Below are 21,792 nucleotides of genomic sequence, written 5' to 3' on the forward strand. Positions count from 1 at the left end.
TAAGCACAGGGTGACAAGGGCATGGATAAGGGGCCCATCCCTAAGCTGCAAGACTGTCTAAAAGATTCAGTACTTTGTAACAATAAGGCACAGACCTATGTTGAGTTGCAGCTGACAAGCGGCAAGCAAAAATCTATTTGGTAATCCTTCAAGACCTACATGACTTGTAGCTAATGCACCTGCAGATACTTAAATGTACTAAGTGGTCGAAGGAATATATGCTTAGTGAGGCTGAACAAGAGACACATTTGTGGCTCTTGACTAGTTTCCTGATGTCTGATGCTTTTTGATATGTATGGTCTTGGACATGATGATATGTTCTGGAATAGGATCATCTTGTAGTCTGCAACCCAGTTCTTGTAGATATTCTGATGCAGGCTTCTGTGACTGTTTTATTTAGCATTTTTATGTTGTAGTTTGTATGCATTTTAATGCTGCAGTATTAAAAAAATGACTCATTCTGGTGCTTCTCCTGGCTTTTTCACTTTAATGTTCTTAACATTATAATATGTTTTTTACTTCTAGAAATGCCCTATTGCACTGTCTTTACTGTTCAAAACCCAGTAAGTAGATATTAACAATACCTGTGTTCTTTTTTTTGATTATGTTTCTTTTTTCTATTGATAGGTGCAAAGAACACGACAGTTGGTGACATCCCCATGTCCAATGGGCTCGTCTGATAGCAAGGTCCTTCCTCTCAATGTTCAAGTTGTAACACAGCACATGCAATCTATCAAGCAGTCACCAAAGACACCTCAGAATGTTCCAGCCAGTCCTGTTGGTGATCGCTCTGCAAGACATCGTTATCCTCAAATCCTCCCTAAGCCAGCCAACACCAGTGCTCTTACCATTCGCTCACCAACAACTGTGTTGTTCACTAGTAGCCCGATCAAGACTGTTGTTCCAGCCCCGCATGTCAGTTCTTTAAATGTGGTAAAAATGACAGCCATATCTATTGCACCAAGCACCACCAGTACACCGCTCAAACATACTACTGCAGTGAACAGCAGTACTGGAACAGGTGATGACTTGAGGACTGGCCCACAAATAATAAATGGTTCAGTAGTATCTCTGCAGTCTCCAGGGCCCAAAATAAACCACCTTGCTGTTACGCCATCTGTTGAGATAAAAGTTGAACCTGATGGCCTAGTTGATGAAAGTCTTATCCAATGCCAGGAAATGACCAATTCCTCTAGAGCTAGAAAAGGAACACCAAACATATTGTCTCTTCATAAAAGTACTTTAGAATGTATTGTTCTGAAATCTCCCAGTGAAGGTTCCATGGACGGGAAGATGACTAATGTTGCCGATCACAGAGCGGAAGGAACAAAGACCAAATGCAAACCCCGATCTAATGAAATAGGTTCCATTTCTTCAAGGAGTGTTAGTCAAAGCACGCTTACCCTCTCTGTTGCCAGTCATAGCATTTCCAGCACCAGCACTAGTTCATCTTCCAGCTGTGATTCTACCAGGAAAGACCTTAAATTGTGTATCAAAAGTCCACGGAAAAGGTTACCTTCTGCCCTACAGGAGTCCCAGACACCACCATTGAAGAAGTCAGTTATGAGTGCACTTTCCACCACTAACACGGATGGTCAGAAAGGAGGTACTGGTAACGTCAAGAAGTTTCAGAAAGTGGCACAGCTGGCAAAAAATGAAGGCACAGTGCTTCAGATTGCAAGCAAGGCAGCTATGAAAGCAAACTCCACAGCTTCCACCCACAATTTGCCAAGCAGTCAACTTAATTCTAATGTTACAAGTACTAGCGATTTACCTATCAGAATAACACCATCTGCCTCGTCTCCTGATGCAAAATTAGAAGAAACTATGCTCAGCTTTAAAAGCGACACACAATCAGGCAGCACTTTCACTCAAAATGCTTGGCAGCATCTCACTACAGACTCTGATTTCACAGCTACTAACTGTGACCAGCAGCAAGATAGCAGTGTTATTAATATGACTGGAAACCCTGTCACAAATGACTTAAATATGTCTGTGTGGGAATCAGTGGAGTTTGAAGGAATGCAGCAGGATTCATACAGTCAACTACAGAGCCAGATACAGGAATCAACACTGAGTCAGCTGCAAGCACATTCATCAAATGAGTTGCCTCTTTCAGCTGAGCTGAAAGCATATGAACAAACAGAATCTCAGCTTAATGATAACTTTTTTTCCTTTGATGATGACCTTACACAAGACAGTATTGTTGAGGAATTAGTTCTCATGGAAGAGCAAATGTCCATGAACAACAGTACTCAATCATACGGTAGTTTAGGAATGGCTCTCCAAAGCCAAACTGCAGCTCAAGGGACGCCTGTGTCATCTCTTTCAAACACCACCCACTTCTATCATTCACTTCATAGCAGTAGTACGCCAGTTCACACTCCCACACCAACTCCCACCCCAACTCCAACTCCAACACCTACTCCAACACCAACATCTGAGATGATTTCAGGCTCTCAAAGCTTATCTAGGGAGAGCCCTTGTTCAAGATTGGCTCAGACTACACCTGTAGATAGTGTTTTGGTAAATAATCGGCTGACCCCTATTGGAACTCCACATTCTAATTGTAGCAGTTCTGTCCCTCCTAGTCCAGTTGAATGTCGGAATCCATTTGCATTTACTCCAATTAGCTCAAGTATGGCATACCACGATGCCAGCATTGTCTCAAGTAGTCCTGTAAAACCAATGCAGAGACCCATGGCCACTCATCCTGATAAAACCAAACTTGAGTGGATGAATAATGGATACAGTGGGGTAGGCAATTCTTCTGTTTCTGGCCAAGGTATTCTTCCAAGCTATAAAGAACTAGTAGAAGATCGTTTCAGGAAACCTCATGCTTTTGCTGTGCCAGGCCAGTCATATCAGTCACAATCCCGACATCATGATGCCCATGTCGGCCGTTTAACACCCGTTTCACCTATACAGCATCAAACAGCATCTGTAAGCAGTACCAACAAGCAAGAGGAATTTGCTGTGCCTGCTCCACTTGACAATAAAGGTGGAAATAATTCCAGTAGCAACAGTTTTCGATGTCGAAGTGTTAGTCCTGCTGTCCACCGTCAACGTAATCTAAGTGGAAACACTGCTCCTCCTACTTCAAATGTACTACGATCCAGTGTGACAACATTTGGTGCTGTGGTGACTCCAGAAGTTCATGCTATCCTTACTAATATTCATGAAGAAGCTAGTGCCAATAACTTAGCTCAAAGAAGTCAATCAGTCCCATTGACTGTTATGATGCAGACAGCTTTTCCGTCTCTTCAGAAACAAAGTAACACCAAGAATATTACACATGTGTTGTTAAGCAAGCTTGATTCTGATAATGACGATGCAATGAGAGGTTTAGGAATGAACAATATGCCCTCTAATTACACAGCAAGAATGAATCTGACTCAGATTTTAGAAACACCTCCACCCTTTTCTAGTGCCAATCAGCAAAATATGATCAATTCCAGCACTTCAGTCTTTGACTTCCCAACACAAGCTTACCTCACCAAAACCGCCAGCACTGATCAGCTTAATTTTGTTTCTGGAGATAGCCAAGCACAATCGGACATTGGACAGCAGCAACTAGATTTTAGCAACACTGTAAAAGAACTTTTGAGTGATGATAACCTGCAAGCAGACCAGCAGCTGGTGGGTCAGGTAGCATCAGAGCTGAGTAATGTGGCACCTGACTTCTCCAGTGAAATGCGGTTGTCTTCTGAGCTCTCAGGCAGCATAAATGATCTGAACACTCTAGACCCAAATCTTCTGTTTGACCCAGGTCGACAGCAGGAACAGGATGATGACGCTACACTGGAAGAGTTGAAAAATGACCCATTGTTCCAACAGATTTGCAATGAATCAATTAACTCTATCACCTCTTCGGGGTTTGAGTGGATGGAAAGCAAAGACCATCCCACTGTTGAAATGTTGGGTTAATGTTATGTAATGTAGCACACTGTATCTAAAGACATACATATTGTATTTGTCGTAATAGAAGTGCCTCCCGCAGCAGAATAACTTGAGTAATCTTGGCATTCTAGAAGGGTTTGCTGCACAGCACTCATGCTTCAGTGAGGAATACATACTTGTAATAACTTTAAGGAAAAGGTCTAACTAGTGAGGCAGTTGTAGAGCCAGTATTAAAAGATCATTTAACAGTGTGCCCACTTGGTTGCAGATAATTCTCTTCGTGGTAAATTGCTAACCGACATTCACAGCTAATCTAAATGCGTGTTATGTTTATTTAAAATACATTACATCCATTGCTGGCTATATCATTGGTTTGTAGTATGCTACTGTATAAAAACCACTACTGTTTAGTTCTCTGCTTTTGTCATTATTAAATAGGACACACACTTAGTTATCAACATACATAGCATAAACGGAGCAGATTACTTCTGAAGGAAAGTTAGTATGGCAGCTATAATACAGGTCAGTGGATCTTGTGGCTTGCCTCTATCGTACAAATTAACTTTACGATAGTAAGCTATGTGTAAGAGTGTGAATAGCTTGTGTTTGTTTTCAGTAGCCTTTATATGGTTCTTACAAAAAAAGAACGATGATTGAGACAAGGGAGTCATAACTGGGTGGTAACGCAATTTAAGAATTGGAAATATGCACTAATGTTTTATAAAATTGTGTAACATTTTTAACTTTCTACTTTTTTACCTCATCAATGACATTTTATTGCTTGTTTTATATGTTGTGAGTTACGACACATGAAGCAATTGTATTGCCAACATTTGAAAGATGGCAGAATTGTATGTGGCATTAACAGGGAGCCACATAGAAGCCTATAGATTTAGAATGATACACTGCTACTAAGTAGTTAACACCGTATATGAAATGAAGCACTGGGATTTCTAATATTTGTATATATTAGGACATAGGTAGTGTTGCATGTTTGATCATTTCGACCAGAGTTAGGAAGAAAAGTTAAGATAACCATAGAAATCATATATTCCACTTTAATTGTAATGCTTGTATGTGTGAAGCTAAATTCCCTTCTGTTATAGCACAACTAAGAAAAGAAGAAAATATTTGAATCTTGAGGAAGATCTGTAACATCAGAAAATAGATTATTTTTGTACTAAATTTAACAAGAGGCACTTTTAAAACATTGTGAAAAAGAGTGTGGTAATTGGCCTGATACACATATATTGCAAATTTGAATGAAAATGAAAAAGAGTTGAGGCAGAAATTATGGAGTTATTTCAGGGTTTTATAAATTGCATGTTAAACTATTTTTTAGACCTAGGTGCTATTTTAGTTTTGTCCATAAGCTTTCTTATTACTTACTGTAGATCGTGGTGCAATGAGCTCAGCTTGTTTTCACATAGAAAATATATAGATGAACAAAAAATGAAAATTAAAGCCAAGGAAAATCCTACAGTAAACTAAAAGGCGTGAAAAAATAGATGAAGTATTTGATTTCAGTGAGCCTTGTTTGTAGGACTTAAAAATGAGATAAAAAAACTATTCTCTGAGGTGCTATAGCTAACTTTCAGCTTTGTGAATTTATCTAATTGTAAATTTTCTATTATCTCTGAGTGTGTGTGTATACTGATAATTACAAATTTCAGTTAGATACATGTTCTTATTACTAGTGATTACTACTGTACTTTGAAGCAAAGCACTACTTCACACCAAAGTGTTACATATCCAAAGGAGGATAACTCAAGTTTTTTTTAAAAATTCAGATTCACTAATGCCTAATTACGTAAATCCATAATATAGGAACTTGAAAGCATCCTTTGTTTACTTTGAAGGCTTCCTGCCATCCAAAAACAATCGGATATTGAAATACCAAATTAAGTCTAAAAAGGTGCACATCCTCTCAACCCTCCCCACCCAATGTACAGTAATGCAGCAAACACTTTAAATTTAGCTCTTTAATCGAGCAGTCTTTCTAGGGTTCATATATTGCACTAAAATTCTGTTGAACCTGTGGAATGGCACATCTCTTAAGATAAATGCAACCATTTGGCCCTCAGCTGAAAAATATTTTTAATGAGTTTCATTGTCGAAAAAGGCAAAATGTCATAAAGATGACAGATAAAATTGTCTTATGTAGCAATGTGCATTGATCTCAGTGAGATATTTATATTTCTTATTCTCTTTCAAGAGAAAATTACAGCAGGAAGAAATTATGTTTAGTTTGCTTCACCATGTTAATACATGATCACAAAATGTGCATGTGTGTTATTGACTTGTACAGTAATAGGTATATACCTGTAACCACTTTTTGCTGTATTGATGCTGGTTCTGTGTTAACCAGGCAAACATAGTTATTCACAAGCTATTACCTTTTTTATGTTTACTAACGCAGCCTACTTATTGTTGCATATGTTCCTTTTTCCTGATTTTTACTGTTCCAGTGTTTCAAAAACCATTTGACATTTTCATTATGAAATAACTTCATGAAAGTAATGATTTTGCAAATAGTTGCAATCAGCACTGACCTTTTGGACTGATAACCAGTAAAGAGTATCTTGTGCATCTTAGTTTCTCCTACTGTCTAGTACTATACTGTGCTTTCTTTACAGCACATCCTGGAAAAAAATCCCTTTCACATTTTCATATAGTGCAAAACGTGAGCTACCCCTTTCCTGCCCCCGTGTTTTTGTTGTCTGTTGTACTGCTGAAATGACAGTAGTTTATTATTGCAGTAGCAATTCCGTTTTGATTTTTTTTATTGAAAGTGCTGAAATTGTTTTTTTAAATGTTTTCAAAAACAATAAAAATATTTTATATTATGAAGCTTCTCTTAAAGTGTATGCAAAATAAAATACAGAATTGATCTTTTTTTGCCTATTGCCAAACTATTCATTAGTGTAAATGTGTTTGTACTGTGATGCTAAGCCTGAGAACTTTCATTTTACACACAATATTAAAATGGTCAGTAAACATGAAGGTGTTGTGTTCAGGTAAACTTAAGGTAGGTTAATAACAACTTATCAGACAAATACACCTTGATTGTTGTTTTAAGCAACTTTTTAAAATGTGTTTTGTCATTTGTCTTCGAGTTCACTTGGAGACCAGTGCACAGGGTTAGCCTTGTGATGTAACATCATTCTCACATGTCAGTTGATGTACTTTATAGGAATTTAGAGTGAAATTCAGCTTGCAAATTTGTCCCAAAATGATGGATTTACAAACCCTATTAGATTATTTTGTTTTTATATTTAGGAACACTACAATCTGCAGGTAAGTGCAGGGATTTGTATCCATATTTTTTGTGTGCTAAACCAAACCTACAATGGGCAAACGTTGCACTAGTGATATTGAATGTACTGTGAAAAAGGTTAACAGTTGCACCCACCGAGTATATTGTGCACTGTAATTAAAATTGTTAGTTTTTGATGAATTGTTTCTAACAAATATTGCACCCACTGAGTATATTGTGCGCTGTAATTAAGCTTGTTAGTTTTTGATTAATTGTTTCTAACAGGTATATGTCCCTAATATAAATGTTAGTGTAGAAAGACGATGGCCTTTTAAGTCATCAAAGCAATATTGAACTGTTTCCCAGTATTAGGTGACTTGAGCATCCTAGTGTATGCAAATTGATTCAGTAAAAACAGATTTCATTTCACAAAAATGTTTTGCATGATAATAGATTGTGGCTCTGTAGTGATTTGACAGCAAAAGTGTTTGCGACTTGGTGAAGCATATGTCAACTTTATAAGTAAATATATGTTCTGAGTGGATTAAGGGTTACTGGACCCATGTTAGCTGTACTTGAGGGGACGAATAAGTTATTCAATTTATGAATCCCAGACTAACTAGTTATTCAGTTCTAACCTTTTGCACGAGGTAAGAATACATTATATAGTTATTTACCTGTATAGCACTAATATGCTGCCTATTGGGTGTTTTAGTCAGCTCTCCGATGCCACACTCATGCCTGCAACTCCAAGCAATCTCCAATTTTGAAACCTTTGCACCTTTCAGTCTAATTTTTCCTTTGAGCTCGAACTGTTGATGCACACAGATAAATCTAGAGACCAGAACCTACTGCCTCTGGAAGGAAGACTCATCATGCATTTGCCAGACAATCTTTGGTCATCTCACTTAAAATCCGTAGGCATGGTGCTAGTAATCCTTGCTTATGTCTTTCTGAAATTGGGTGACATACTATCCCGCTCCCTTGCTGCTGCTGAAACTTGCAATTTAGGGCAGAGGTTGATGTTGTGAAATGTGAACAAGAGCTGTTAAACTGTAGGCAGATAACATTGTGGGTTAGACACTACCTTTCTGTAGACAGGGCAACAACATAAGGTGTACAAAAGAATGGCTTTTGTTCTCCAAACATAGCCCTTTGTGTTATGAAAGAGGTACACTCTTAGTTGCCATTACCAAAAAGTTGTATCTTCCCCAGGGATGGTTTAGCTGGCCTGTTGGCTTTCTTCGCTCCATAAGCTTTGATTAACCCAACAATAGAAATTATCCTGTCTAAAGTACTATATTCTACCAACAAAGGTGCCCACCATTGAAGGTTTTTGTTGGGTTGTATGTCACCTCTGCACCCAGCTGTTGTTTCATTCCTGCTGTTTTATCACATACACGTGGAATGTCAAGGGGAAAAGGTTCTGGAACTGTGCAAGCGAAGGTGGCTGTTGACATGGGATTTGGATTGGTGGCCGGGTGCAGTATGAAGCATTTCTGCTGTCCTGCTGTCAGTGAATAAAATAATTCCAACCTACCTATTAGTCAACGACTTAGCATTGGCGACGAGTGTCCTTGTCAGCAGGACCTCCCTTTCATAGACCAAGAGCACTTCAGAGCCCATTGGTTCCTGTGAGCTTGGCTGGTTACCAATGTACGGAGGAGTGAAAACGAAGAAAACCACTGTAACTGCGGTGTCTTGGTGGTTTGGGCCCTGTCTGCACTCAGGGTACTGTAGATTTTGATGGTTAGTGCAATCTCATTGCGGTTTCTTCAGCGCAAGCATCACTTGCGGTTTCTCAGCACAAGCATCGTTTGCTGTTAGCCATGCGGTGCGTATTCAAGGAGGCACTGCTCGTACGATGTGCGAAGAGCAGCCATCTTCAATCAATCTTCACAAAACAGGCAATAAGGATTTGTGCGTACACCACATTGCTGAGTGATGCTCTCACCAATTTGTGCCACTTTTATATCCAGACTATTTGCCTCTGTGCAGACAGTGGCCATTTTCAATTGGGCCAGCTTCAAGTGACAAGCTCTAGAGTGCGTGCATCCCGCTCGGTGATACGCACACCAATTGCAGTCTGCATTTTTGAATGTGTGAAAGTCTGACTTCTTTTCTTCACTCAGTTTTTTAACAATTGCATAGTGTTAATTCAAGTGGGCCTGTTATCCTGTACATTTTATAAAGTGGTTTAGTGACTGATTAGTGGCATATCACTTTGGCATTTATCATGTATCAGTCAGTTGCACCCCCTCCTGCTTTTGTGCCTAATCCATCAGCACCTGAGAAAGATTGGGAGCAATGGAAGGAAGGATTTGAGGCGTACCTGGATGCCTTCGAAGGAGAATCGTTAACACACAAGAAAAAGTTGTCTATTTTAAAACATTGCCTCGGCACACAAGGTCACAAAATCTTGAAGCACATTCCCAAAGATGTGGTACTTATGGTGGACGGTGAAGATGATGGAGTTAATGAATGTAGTTCAGCCATTAAGTCCTTGGATGTACGCTTTAAAGCGTGTAAGACTTTTACCTTAGAAAGACATACATTTTACAAGAGGGTTCAAGAGGCAGGAGATTCTTCATCTAGTTACTTAGATGCGGTACGTATGCTTGCAGTGCCCTGTGAATACAAAACATTTGAAGAGGAGATCATTTGAGACCTGTTAGTGGAGAAGACTAATAACAGAAAAGTGCAGAAAACTTTATTATCCACCCCTAACTTAACATTAGAAAAAGCCTTGGAGATAGTTACTAGGATTGAAAGCACCACTTCATACATGGAACAAATGTTGCTGTCTGACGCAAAATTACAATCTCAGTTGCAAGGTGTGTTGGCTGTTAGAAGTAAGTACAAAAAGAGCAAGAAAAGGGACGAACATGAAAAGGCCATCCAAATGTTTAGAGTAATATAGTGGGGGAAGCACATCTCAATTAGGCAATGCCAAAGTGTGTCCTGCTGCAGACGAAACATGCACCCAATGCATGGAAAAAGGGACACTTTGCGAGGGTGTGCAGGTCATCTGGGAGAGCGTTTTCGAGCAATGTGCATAGAATTGAGTAACAATCCGGATGAAGATAATACTTAAACTAGTGAAGAAGACAAAGTCTTTGCCATTATAGGATCTAATTTGAACACTCATGAGGACGTGAGGGGTGTAACGGGGTCAAGGAAAAAAAAGACCCTCTTGATTAGTGAACATAAACGGGATGGAGATTAAAGTAATGGCGGATTCAGGGTCTCCATTCACACTTGTGAATGAGAATAAATGGAAGGAGCTTTTTCAAGATCAAGGGGTGACTTTGAGATGTTCTACCATTCGCCCAGTGGGTTACGGGGTTAAACCCATTGAGGTTCTAGGAGAGTTTGACGCAGAGTTAAGTTTCAGAGTGAGCAAGGCTCGGGCTACGGTGTATGTAGCAAAAGATGAGATGTGCCTGTTAGGATGGTTCGATCTAGGTAACCTGGGAATTCTATTGTATCCCAATGATCTTAACCAAGTCATATTAAATAAAAGATTTCATGCAGATCCTGGAAGTGCAAGGCAAAGCATGAGAGTTATCATATCCAGAAGTTTTAAAAAACGAGGTAGGTTTGTTTAAAGGGTTCATGAACAAAATAAGGATTAACAAAGGGGCTCAACCTGTAGTTCACAAAGTCTGCAGTGTTCCATTCACCTTACAGACAGAACTGAAGATGGAACTTGATAAATTATGCAAAAATAATGTAATAGAACCAATGGAAACTTCCGTTTAGGTTGCACCCATTGTTCTAGCTAGAAAGACCAATGGTTCTCTGTACATTTGTGTTTTGACTTTCATGATTTGAATGTGCAAATATGAGTGGACCAGTACCCCTTACAGAACATTAAGGAAATGCTTCCAGTGCTCAAGGGTGGTAAAATATTCAGTGTTCGATATTACATGGGCATATCAGCAAATTCATTTACATTGTGATTCAAGGCATTAATTACACTGCATTTATCACTCCAAAAGGACTATTTCAGCTCAAACGCATGCCTTTTTGGCTAGCTTTCACTGTATTTCAGAGCATAGTGGAAAGCATGTTCAAGGGCATGGTCAGAGAGATGGCCTTCCAAGACGATGTTTTGGTCTCTGGCGAGAATCAGAAACTGCGTGATGAAAGACTGAACCAGGTATTGGCCATTGTAAGACGCAAGGACGTCACACTAAGTCCTGAAAAATATAAGAGAAACACATCCACTATACAGTATTTGGATTATAAGCTATCGTCTAGAGATGTGGACCCTAAAACCATTCTGGTAAAAACCATTGAGGAATTTTGTTCCCCAGATAATAAGGACCAATTGAGGTCATTCATGGGCTGGATAGAGTTTTATGCAAGATTTGTGCCCAGTTGTTCCGAGAAGATATTCAATATGAAGAGTCTTCTTAAGAAAAGTTCCAGATTTGTATGGAGTGATGAATGTGCTAGGAAGTTGAATCAAATCAAGAAGGAACGCAGGCCATACTTCTCAAACCATTTGACACTAGGGATCAAACCATAATTATGACTGATGCCAGTCAAAAAGGTTTAGGAACAGTGCTCATGCAGCGTAGAGGGAGTAAGGATGAAGTGGTGGCATTTGCTTCCAGGAGCTTGAGGGGAGCTGGAACAACCTATTCTGTTATTGAACAGGAGGCCCTGTCTTGTTGGTGGGGCATAGTCAACTTTAAACCATATCTGTGGGGTTCAAGTTTCATTGTGTGGGTTGACCACAAACCTCTGGTACAGTTATTTACCACCAAGGGTGGCGAACGGGAGACACGCCCGAGATTGCCAAGTGGCAATACAAGCTCCAAGAGCACAATTTTAGAGTTGAATATGTGCCAGGAAAGAAAAATTTGTTGGCAGACTGTCAAGATTATCTGTAAGTGTGAATGATGAAGTGAAAGAAGAATTAATAGAGGACAACACTGATTTGTATGTAGTGTGTAGAGCCATTCGTAAGGTGCCATATTTGAACAGGAATGGAGAAGTGCGCTTGAGTTAGATCAAGAAAGTAAGGATGTAATTCGTGGCATTAGTCAAGGCTGGTGTAAGTGGAATGCCAAGGGCAGAGCTGGCATGAACTATAAACATGTATTTGAAGAACTATTGATAGTTAATGTCCGGTTACTCCATGCCACTTTACTAGTAGTTCCAGAAGCAATAAGAAACAAGATACTCACTTTAGCTCATGAAGGCCATATTGGCATGCAGGCTATGAAAAGAAGAATCAGAGAAACCTTCGGGTGGCCCGGTTTAGATAAAGGCGTAGAGCTCTTTGTGAGGGATTGCATGTGTTGTGCCATCACTCACTTTAGCTCATGAAGGCCATATTGTCATGCAGACTATGCAAAGAAGAATCAGAGAACCTTCTGGTGGCCTGGGTTAGATAAAGGCGTAGAGCACTTTGTGAGGGATTGCATGTGTTGTGCCATCAGCGACAAGTCACAAGTGACTAAACCCAGTCATGTGGAGGCGATCTCTGTCCCCAAAAGAGTGCGACTGAGTTAGCCATTGACATCATTGGCCCTATAGTGTTTGCTGGGGGAGTTCCCAAATATGCCATTGTGGTGAAAGATTTTTATAGCCATTGGCCTGAGGTCATGTTTGTGAAAGTATCCAATTCTGCATTCGTAATAGATATTCTAGAATAAATTTTTGGCAGGAAAGGGATTCCTGATGAGGTTTTGTCCGATAATGGATGTCAATTTAAATTTGCACAATTTGAAGAATTCTTAAAGTTCACGGGCATAAAACACATCAGAACGTCCCTCTATTGCCCAAGAAGCAACTGTCCCATTGAGAGATTTGATATTGATAAAGGACAAGGTGCAATGTCTAAAGCCAGGTGATTGAATTGCGAACTTAAACTGAAGAGGTCGTTGTGGACTGTGCACACCACAGCAAATGCCAACACTGATGTCTTTCCTTTATTGTTAAGAGAACGTGTGTCGGCTTCACAAATGTTGAGGGCATGGATGGGCAAGTTTAGAGGTAGAAAAGGCAGAGTAAATCTGCTCAAGCACAGCCTAAGCAAGGTGTCCAGGAATTGAGACTAACTGTGGGTGACCATGTGAGGGTAAAGTGCTCCAGAATCATTCCTAAAGGAGAATCAAAATTTTCAGAGCCTAAGAAAGTGGTAGAAGTGAGGAAGAGTGCAGCGAAACTAGAGGATGGTAGGTGGTGGAACAAGATTGCGGTGTCTCGGCACTAAACAAATGCAGAGCAAGAGATGGTGGAGTGCAGGTGTGTGGAGTGTGAAAGAGTGGTCCTTCCACCTTCATCCAGGGGAACAAAATTCCCCAACAGGTTCCAGGATTACATTGTTTAACTCCTCATTCCATTGTTTTGTGTACGACGAGTACAAATTGTATTTGTATAAAACTTACTTTTGTTCTGGGTACTGGTGCTACTGTTTCTGGTGCAGAGCAAGTGTGGCGTTGGGAGCCTTGTGCGGCACAGGCTGCGGCAGTCCATTATAGCGGCGCTACTGGAGCAGCCCAGCCGGCTGCCCGGCTGTCGGGCAATATTAATGGGGTCCCGAGAAAAACAGCAGAAACCGTCCATAATCCTGCGGCTTCCATGCAAGCTGTAAGCCTGTATTCTCTGTGCCAGTGGCAGTCCACCCTAACCCAGCAGTGGCCTGGAACCCCTGGAACTTTGGCTTGCAACTGCCTGGCCCGGCCATCAGACATTAGAAAGCGGGTAGGACTTAAACACTAAATGCCCAGCCACATTTGCTACAAGCCCACCCCTCCTGTGAGCCTAGGAGCCCGCCGCCCAAAACCAACGCAGTCACAACAGGAGACTCCATTAGCCACTACAGGAGACCTCTGGAGTTCCTTGGAGACAGTCTGAGGCCATTTGGGACTGGAGTTACTGGAGGTAAGGTAGTAGGGCATTAGTGCGGCAGAGTGAATCTTTCCCACCCCTTTGCCTCCTACTTGTCTCCTTGACCTGCTTTCTTCAGTCAAACTCAGCCTTGCCTTGCCCTGGACTCTCGGCCATCTCCACTATAAGGCAGCTACCTGAAATGTATTCTCTTATTAAGCGCCAGATGTAGCAAAGGGTTTTTCCCATTCTGTGTCAATGGGAAAATGTGTTTGTACATATGGCCCTAAATGTTTTAAAATGATTTACATTGACTGCCCGTCATATTGCTGGACCTCCCTTGTGCAAGTGAGCCAACCAAAGTGTGCCTTTCGCTTTGAGAGATCAGCAGTGAGCATGTTGACGGCGTTCGAGCCACTGCCCCAGGGTGGAGCTGGAGTGATGCTGAGGTGGCTGGGCTAGGTGCCGGTGTGGTTTGCTCCCCTGCCACTCCATCCATTACTTGCTAGGTGTGCCCTTGGGAAAGCCACTTGAAGAATGTGTCTCCTCTAGATAGTCTTCACTTTCACCTTCAGCTGCCAACTAGCCTTGGTGCCTCATTCATCGACCACCTATTCATCTCTTTCCTCTCTTTCCACATAATATTTGCTTAAAGCCGTTCTTGGCACCTCCTCCACACGCCCTATAAGCTGATCTTACTTTGCTGGCATTTTTCACTGACAATGAAATCTGGTAGACTTGGGGGTAACCCCCTCCCTTTGATTCAATGTAAAAAGAAGGGCCGAAAAGCACCCGACTTAGGTCTAGAATCGCCCAAGCCTGCGCAAAACCTTATGTCATCCTCATCTTTGCCTTCAAAGGTCAATCTATTAGTATCACCTTTCACCGTACAGTCAACTAGTATATTTGCCTCATGGCCCAAGGCTCAAAAAACAATTTGTAAAAATGTACTTTTATGAAAGGTGAGATCAAAGAGGTGCTCCCAGTACCAGAGCAGCCTATGACTCCTCAACCCGGAGCTTTGCATAAGGATGCAGGTCCTGCCCAAAAACACAACCTTACAATAAGTCTGATCAGCAGTCCCTGCCTAGCCCCTATCTTTTCATTCCAGATTTCTCTTCTTTGCAGCAACTGTCCAGATCTCCTTGCCATGTAACTCATGTAATAAGCATTCTGCAGGTTTCTCCAGCAGAGCAGTCAAATAAGCACTCAATGTCAGACCAGATTTTGCTCAAAGCTGCAGACGACACAATGCATAACACTAATTATGATGTATCTGAAGTCTTTCCTTCATCCCAACTTCAACTTTCTCACCCTGAAGGGAACTTTTCCCGACCAACTTCGGGCTCCTCTACAAGGCATAAAATGATCACTTGCAAAGGATATGAGCAGGGAAACCAACTCCCCGTCTTCGTCACCAAAGGACATTGTCATTGTTTCACCTTAACATTAATCTAAAATTGACCATTTTCACATTGAGTCCCGGACACAAAATCAGAGCTCAAATTTGCCTATTGATATTAGGAACTGGCAACAACCAATAAATACTCTTCATACCACTGCCAAGGCATTGGAATACCAATCAAACAAGTTTGACATCCAAATCTCATTGCTAGAGATGCTAGCCCAATACACATCTATTGACTCTCGCTGTTAACGCCTCAATGCTACCGTAAGCAGTTTGGAATTATATGCCCAAAACCCTTCAGACCCGAGTCCAGCCATACAAAAATGTGTCTACTCAACTTTGCTGGACAAGCTACTCGCCTACCATCCATTGTTGGTGATTTACTTCAGAAAGTCAAACCCAGCCCCCTCCAATCACAACACACAAACCATCTTGCCCCAGACTATTTTGCCAGGTACACTGGTAACTGTGTGCCACGCCCCCCCCAACCCCCCACATCACTGTCTTCACATAAGGTCATGGAACTCTGTGTGGCACTCCATTTCATTCCCACTCATCTTGAAATACTATGCAGTAACTGCACTGCAACAACTACTGCAGCCACAGATGAAATTGTTATCCAACGCTGCATCCAAATCATTAATAACAAAGGACAACACTATGACAAATGCAATTGTGTTATCCAAGTCTGCACCCAAACCATTAGTAATGAAGGACAACACTATCACAAGTGCACCCAGCACCCCTCTCCCCAGCTGTTGAAGCGCAACAGAAAGCATTTCAAAATACGAAATAAAAAACAGGAAAAATTTTGAGAGCAGCAGGCCAGGCCTCAAGATCTATTTTTTTCCACTCTATGGGAAAAGAGCCCCTGAAAAAATAGCTTTCAGCTCCAAATTCGAGCTCATTGGGAAGGGATAATCGTGCACTCACTCAGCCCACTTACACTGAATTGTCGTCTCAAGAAATGGCTAGAACACGATTGCCAGTGAAGTCAGACATGAGCAGCCTAGCTGTAACCAGCACCCAAGTGCTATTGGGGCAAGTACTTCATCCTAAAACTGAACTTCCACCTAGTGGGGCAGCCCCTGAGCGTTTTACCGTGATTGGCCCCAAAAACTCTAAACCGCAATGATAATTTTACTAGAGAAATTGGTCACACCATCAATCGACAATCAAGAATTGGGACCTCCAATGAACAACTGGATGTTCTGCCTGAGCCTTTGCATCATTCCGGCTTTTTCATGGCCCCAAAAAACTTACCTGAAAACATCACGCTAACAAAAACTTGGCTCCCGAAGTATATTTCTCAAGGACATAATGACACACTAAATAGAGAAAATATTGTCAAACTTTTGGCACCTCATCCCAGTTTTTGCCACTTAACTTTTAGCAACATTGGGGGCATACAGTTTATTCCTTCAAATAAATTGCCCCAAAAGGAAGCAACAGTCGTGACTTGCACCTCTCATTCAGCAGTCAATACCATATGTAAAAATCACTGAGGGGCTTTGATAACACTACCGACAAAGCCTCGATATCCCCCAGCCCTCATTCAACAAGACCCTGAGTATACTCCTCTACATTCTCCCCCGACCAAGCTACAACCAAAAGTCTTTGCAAGCCAGCCAAATCATCAAGAACTTAATCTCTACTCAGAAACTTGTTAGGCCCCCTTCTTTCAAGTGCCGTCCACAACAGGTAAATGTTAACCATTCTTAGCCGCAAGGAGGGAGTTTGTGCAAGCCTCGTGCATCGCCAGTGGAATCTCACCAAGATGATTGGGACTGCCGTGCTGCCACTTTAGCCGGTCCCCAATCTGACTGACGTACATTTAAAGGGCATCCTGCATCATCTCCAGGCTCAAAGGAAAAGCCCAAGCCTGTAAGCCTACTTTCCTGGAACGTGGCCATGCTTTACAAACTCTTAACAGACACAAATACCATGTCTTTCTTAACATCACAACGTTATATGCATCCAAGAATTGTGGTGTGGTGTGGAAACACCATTGGTAGGCTGCTTTGAGTCCTTCTCCCCTGCCACCAGACAATCTGCCAAGGGGCGCACAATGAACGGCCTGTCTATTCTTTCATCACACCTTTGTGTCCTCTGCCCAGACCACCAGCTATCAAAATCTTTTATGTGTGGAAGTGAAGAATAGGAATCTGAATGCCTCAGTGGGCAGATTATTTCTGCTAAATGTGTATATTCATTCGACAGCTTCTGGGGAAAAAGCAAAAAGTCGAGGAGCTGGTGATCCTAATCTCAGACATTAGGGCCTCCCACCCTACAGCTCATCTCCTTTTGAACGGAGACTTAAACCCAACTTACTCCACAATCCCTTTCGCAACCTCTCTATTGAAATAACGGATTCTCATTGGCTGATTCCTTCACAGGTAACATCTTCACAAAGATCTGATCCTTTGGGACATACTTTGATAGCTGCCTTAGAGGCGGTGCCCTTACACGCACTCAACGGGCACTACCCCGAAAATGAACCATCTCAGTATACACACTTCTCCCCAAAAAGATCCATGGTCTTAGACTATACTTTTTGGTCAATACCACTGATCAAGGCTGTTAAGTCTTCTACCGTCATTTGGTGCTGCGATACTTTACGGACCATTGAATCTAGTGCAATTCACCAAAACTGGAAGCAAATGAAATGGTCTTTAGAAGTTGCAGTGAAATACACGTCATGGAAATCAACTTTGGCTAATCAGAGATTCTGGTTATGGCACACTATTGACGACCGGGAACCTTTTGTAAAGTAACTTCTCTCTGCCCTTACCCGTATTCGGCAGTCTTGTCCATGCCCAAGAACTCGGGAATCTATTTTGTTGTGTCCCTAGTTTTCAAAAGATCTTAAAATCATGAAAAGCTCCTCGAACAAAATGATCAGATCATTGAAATCTGGATCTAACCCTGTTCTCCCAGAGGAAACTCAATCTACGTGGCTGCTACAAAAAGCGAATCTGGCAAGCAAAACAGAGATACGAGGAAGCACTTCAGCTGTTTATGGCCTGTCAAAACAAAAACTCAGTAGAGTTCTGGATCATTATCAGTCACCTCAATGGAGACCAAAACTGTCAAATTTAACAGAAATGAGGTCACTGCTGAAAACTGGGCCACATATATTAGCACCCTTTACAAAACCAAACCAGTACATCCCAATTCGCAAGCCTACTATTGCAAACCCAGTCATACACAGGGAAGATCTGTGGCTGAAAAAGTTCAAAGTCACCAATATTCGTTAACCATCATGGCTAAAAGAATAGCAGCCTTGATCACGAAAAGTAGAGCCCCTAACACCCCCATCCCAAATGGCATCCGTACCTCAGCATACAAGCAGGACATTGAGTTTTGGTCCCTTCTGATGGAAAGGCTGTTCATAATCTGTTTCACCACTGACTCCATCCCCGTCCTGGCAAGGATCAATATTGTATTCCATTTACAAAAAGGACCCAGTGGTGAGCCTCAACAGCTCCTGTCTCAAAGCCCTTTTGGATGTTGAAGCAAAATACTTTGCCTCCCTTCTACTCAAAGATTTGAACACATGGTCAAAAATGATTTCCTTCAACCAAACCGGATTCAGGCCTATGCTAGGCACCCTCTACACCTTAGTGGCCATCAGGATGCTAGTGGCAAAGCAGATGAGGAAGAAAGAGCTTCTTAACTGTTGCTTTGTAGATTAGAGTAAGGCCTTTGACCACATGAACCGCCAGCTGCTTTGGTGAAAGCTTAAAGCCTGGGGCATTCCAGACCCTCTACTTCGTGGTACCCAATTACTTTACTCTGACACATGGACTAGAGTAAAACTTATTAGTCTCCAACAAGATAAAAATAGAACAAGGTGCTAAGCAAGTATGCGTTCTGGCCCTGGCCCTTTTCAACCTGCTCATGTGTGACCTGGTACCTGCGCTGGATTCGGTAATCAGCGATGCACCAAAACTGGTAAATCGCTCCATTACTTCCTTGCTCTACGTTGTCATTTTAAGCCAAACAGCAAACAGGCTTCAAAAGGCTGATCAACATCCTACATCAGTACAGCAGTGCAAATGGAATGTCAGTGAACTTCGAAAAGATGAACATTGTGATATTTGGCCAGAAAAGGAAAAAATCCTGTACATGGCATTTAACCAATAGTCCCTTGACCACCATGACCAAATACAACTATCTGAGATGTTGACTGGATGACAAGGTAGGCAATCTAATTCACCTAAATTCCTTATGTAGGAAGTTGGCTCTGTATATACTATCTCCAAGTGAAAGATAGTGTGCACAGAGTCCAAGGGTTCCCTTAGAGGTTGATAGTGGCAAAATTAGACAATACTAATGCTCTATTTTGTGGTTGTGTGGTCGAGCAGTAGGCTTATCAGAGGGTAGTGTTAAGCATTTGTTGTACACACACAGGCAATAAATGAGGAACACACAAAGACTTAACTCCATGACAATAGGTTTTATATAGAAAAATATATTTTCTTAATTTATTTTAGAACCACAATATTCAAGATATGAGGTAACTACATAAAATGCAAGGTACTTCACACAGGTAGGTATAGAACTTTGATTTAAAACAGTAATACACACAGTTTTGGTTAAAATGGCAATAAGCTATTTTAAAAGTGGACACTGTGCAAAAATCCAGTTCTTGGGGAGGTAAGTTTGGTTAGTTTTTGCAGGTAAGTAAAGCACTTACACAGTCAGTCTCCTGGGCACAGGCAGCCCACCGTTGGGGGTTCAAGGCAACCCCAAAGCCACCGCACCAGCAACACAGTGCCGGTCAGGTGCAGGGGTCAAAGGAGGGCCCAAAACACATAGGCACCTATGAAGAACAGGGGTGCTCCGGTCCTAGCCTGCTTACAGGTCAGTACCTGCGTCCTCGGGGAGCAGACCAGGGTTTTTTTGTAGAGCACTGGGGGTGGGGAGGAGAACAAGCACACAAAACACACCCTCAGCGGCACAGGGGCGGCCGGGTGTAGTGTGCAAAGTAGGCATCGGGTTTGCTATAGAAAGCAATGGAGGGACCCGGGGGTCACTTAGGCGATGCAGGCAATGCACAGGGGGGCTTCTCGGGCCAGCCACCGACTGGGCTAGGATGAGGGCCGCCTGCTGGTCACTTCTACACTGGTAGGTGGTTCCTCTCGGTCCTGGGGGCTGCAGGTGCAGTGCTTGGTCCAGGCGTCCGGTTCCTTTGTTACCAGGCAGTCACTGTCAGAGGTAGCCTCTGGATCCTCTATGCAGGCGTCGCTGTGGGGGTGCAGGGAGGTCGACTCAGGGTGTCCACATCGTTGGAGTTGCCTGGGAGTCCTCTCTGCTGTGTGTTGGTTGTCCTGGACTCGAGCTGGGGGCGTTGGGTGCAGAGTGTGAAGACTCACGCTTCTGGCGGGAAGTGAGAGTCTCTTTAAAAGTTGTTTCAAAGTTGCAAAGTTGTTGCAGTTTCTGAACAGTGCCGCTGTTCTCTGGAGTTTCTTGGTCCTTTAGGTGCAGGGCAGTCCTCTGAGTCCTCAGAGGTCGCTGGTCCCACTGGATGCGTCTCTGTGCAGGTTCTTTGACTCTGGAGACAGGCCGGTAGGACTGGGGCCAAGTCAGTTGGCGTCTGTCGTCTCTGCGGGGCTTTCAGGTCAGCAGTCCTTCTTTCTTCAGGTTGCAAGAGTCTGATTTCCTGATTCAGGGTCGCCCCTAAATACTCAATTTAGGGGTGTGTTTAGGTCAGCGGGTCAGTAGCCAATGGCTACTGTCCTTGAGGGTGGATACACCCTCCTTGTGCCTCCTCCCAGAGGGGGGGGGGCATCCCTATTCCTATTGGGTGAATACTCCAAACTCAAGATGGAGGATTTCTAAAGGCAGGGGTCACCTCAGCTCAGGGCACCTTAGGGGCTGTCCTGACTGGTAGGTGACTCCTTGTTTTTCTCATTATCTCCTCTGGACTTGCTGCAAAAAGTGAAGGGCTGTGTCCGGAGGGGCGGGCATCTCCACTGGCTGGGATGTCCTGGAGTGCTGGAACAGGCAGGAGCCTTTGAGGATCACCGCTAGGTGTTACTGTTCCTGCAGGGGGAGGGGAGAAGCACCTCCACCCAGTGCAAGCTTTGTTCCTGGCCAGAGTGACAAAGGCACTCTCACCCCACGTGGCCAGAAACTCGTCTGGTTGTGGCAGGCTGGCAGAAACTGGTCAGCCTAGCACTAGGAGTCGGACTGGTAATCAAGGGAATCTCTAAGATGCCCTCTGGGTGTATTTTTCAATAAATCCCACACTGGCATCAGTGTGGATTTATTGTTCTGAGAAGTTTGATAACAAACTTCCCAGATTTCAGTGTAGCCATTATGGAACTGTGGAGTTCGTAATTGACAGACTCCCAGACCATATACTCTTTATGGCTAC

The 21,792-nt window shown here is 42.5% G+C and overlaps 1 protein-coding gene across 2 annotated transcripts in view; it reads left to right on the plus strand.

Annotated features, from left to right (window-relative positions):
- RFX7 (regulatory factor X7) overlaps positions 1-6,793 on the plus strand; it is a 361,880-nt gene extending 355,087 nt beyond the window's left edge. For both annotated transcript variants that reach the window (XM_069222422.1, XM_069222423.1), the window contains exon 9: positions 628-6,793. In XM_069222422.1, the coding sequence (XP_069078523.1) occupies positions 628-3,927 (3,300 nt within the window). In that variant the 3' untranslated portion in view covers positions 3,928-6,793. The remainder of the gene's footprint in view (positions 1-627) is intronic.
- Positions 6,794-21,792: the final 14,999 nt, after the last annotated feature.

Source organism: Pleurodeles waltl, chromosome 3_1 (assembly GCF_031143425.1).
Source record: "Pleurodeles waltl isolate 20211129_DDA chromosome 3_1, aPleWal1.hap1.20221129, whole genome shotgun sequence".
Classification (NCBI taxonomy): domain Eukaryota; kingdom Metazoa; phylum Chordata; class Amphibia; order Caudata; family Salamandridae; genus Pleurodeles; species Pleurodeles waltl.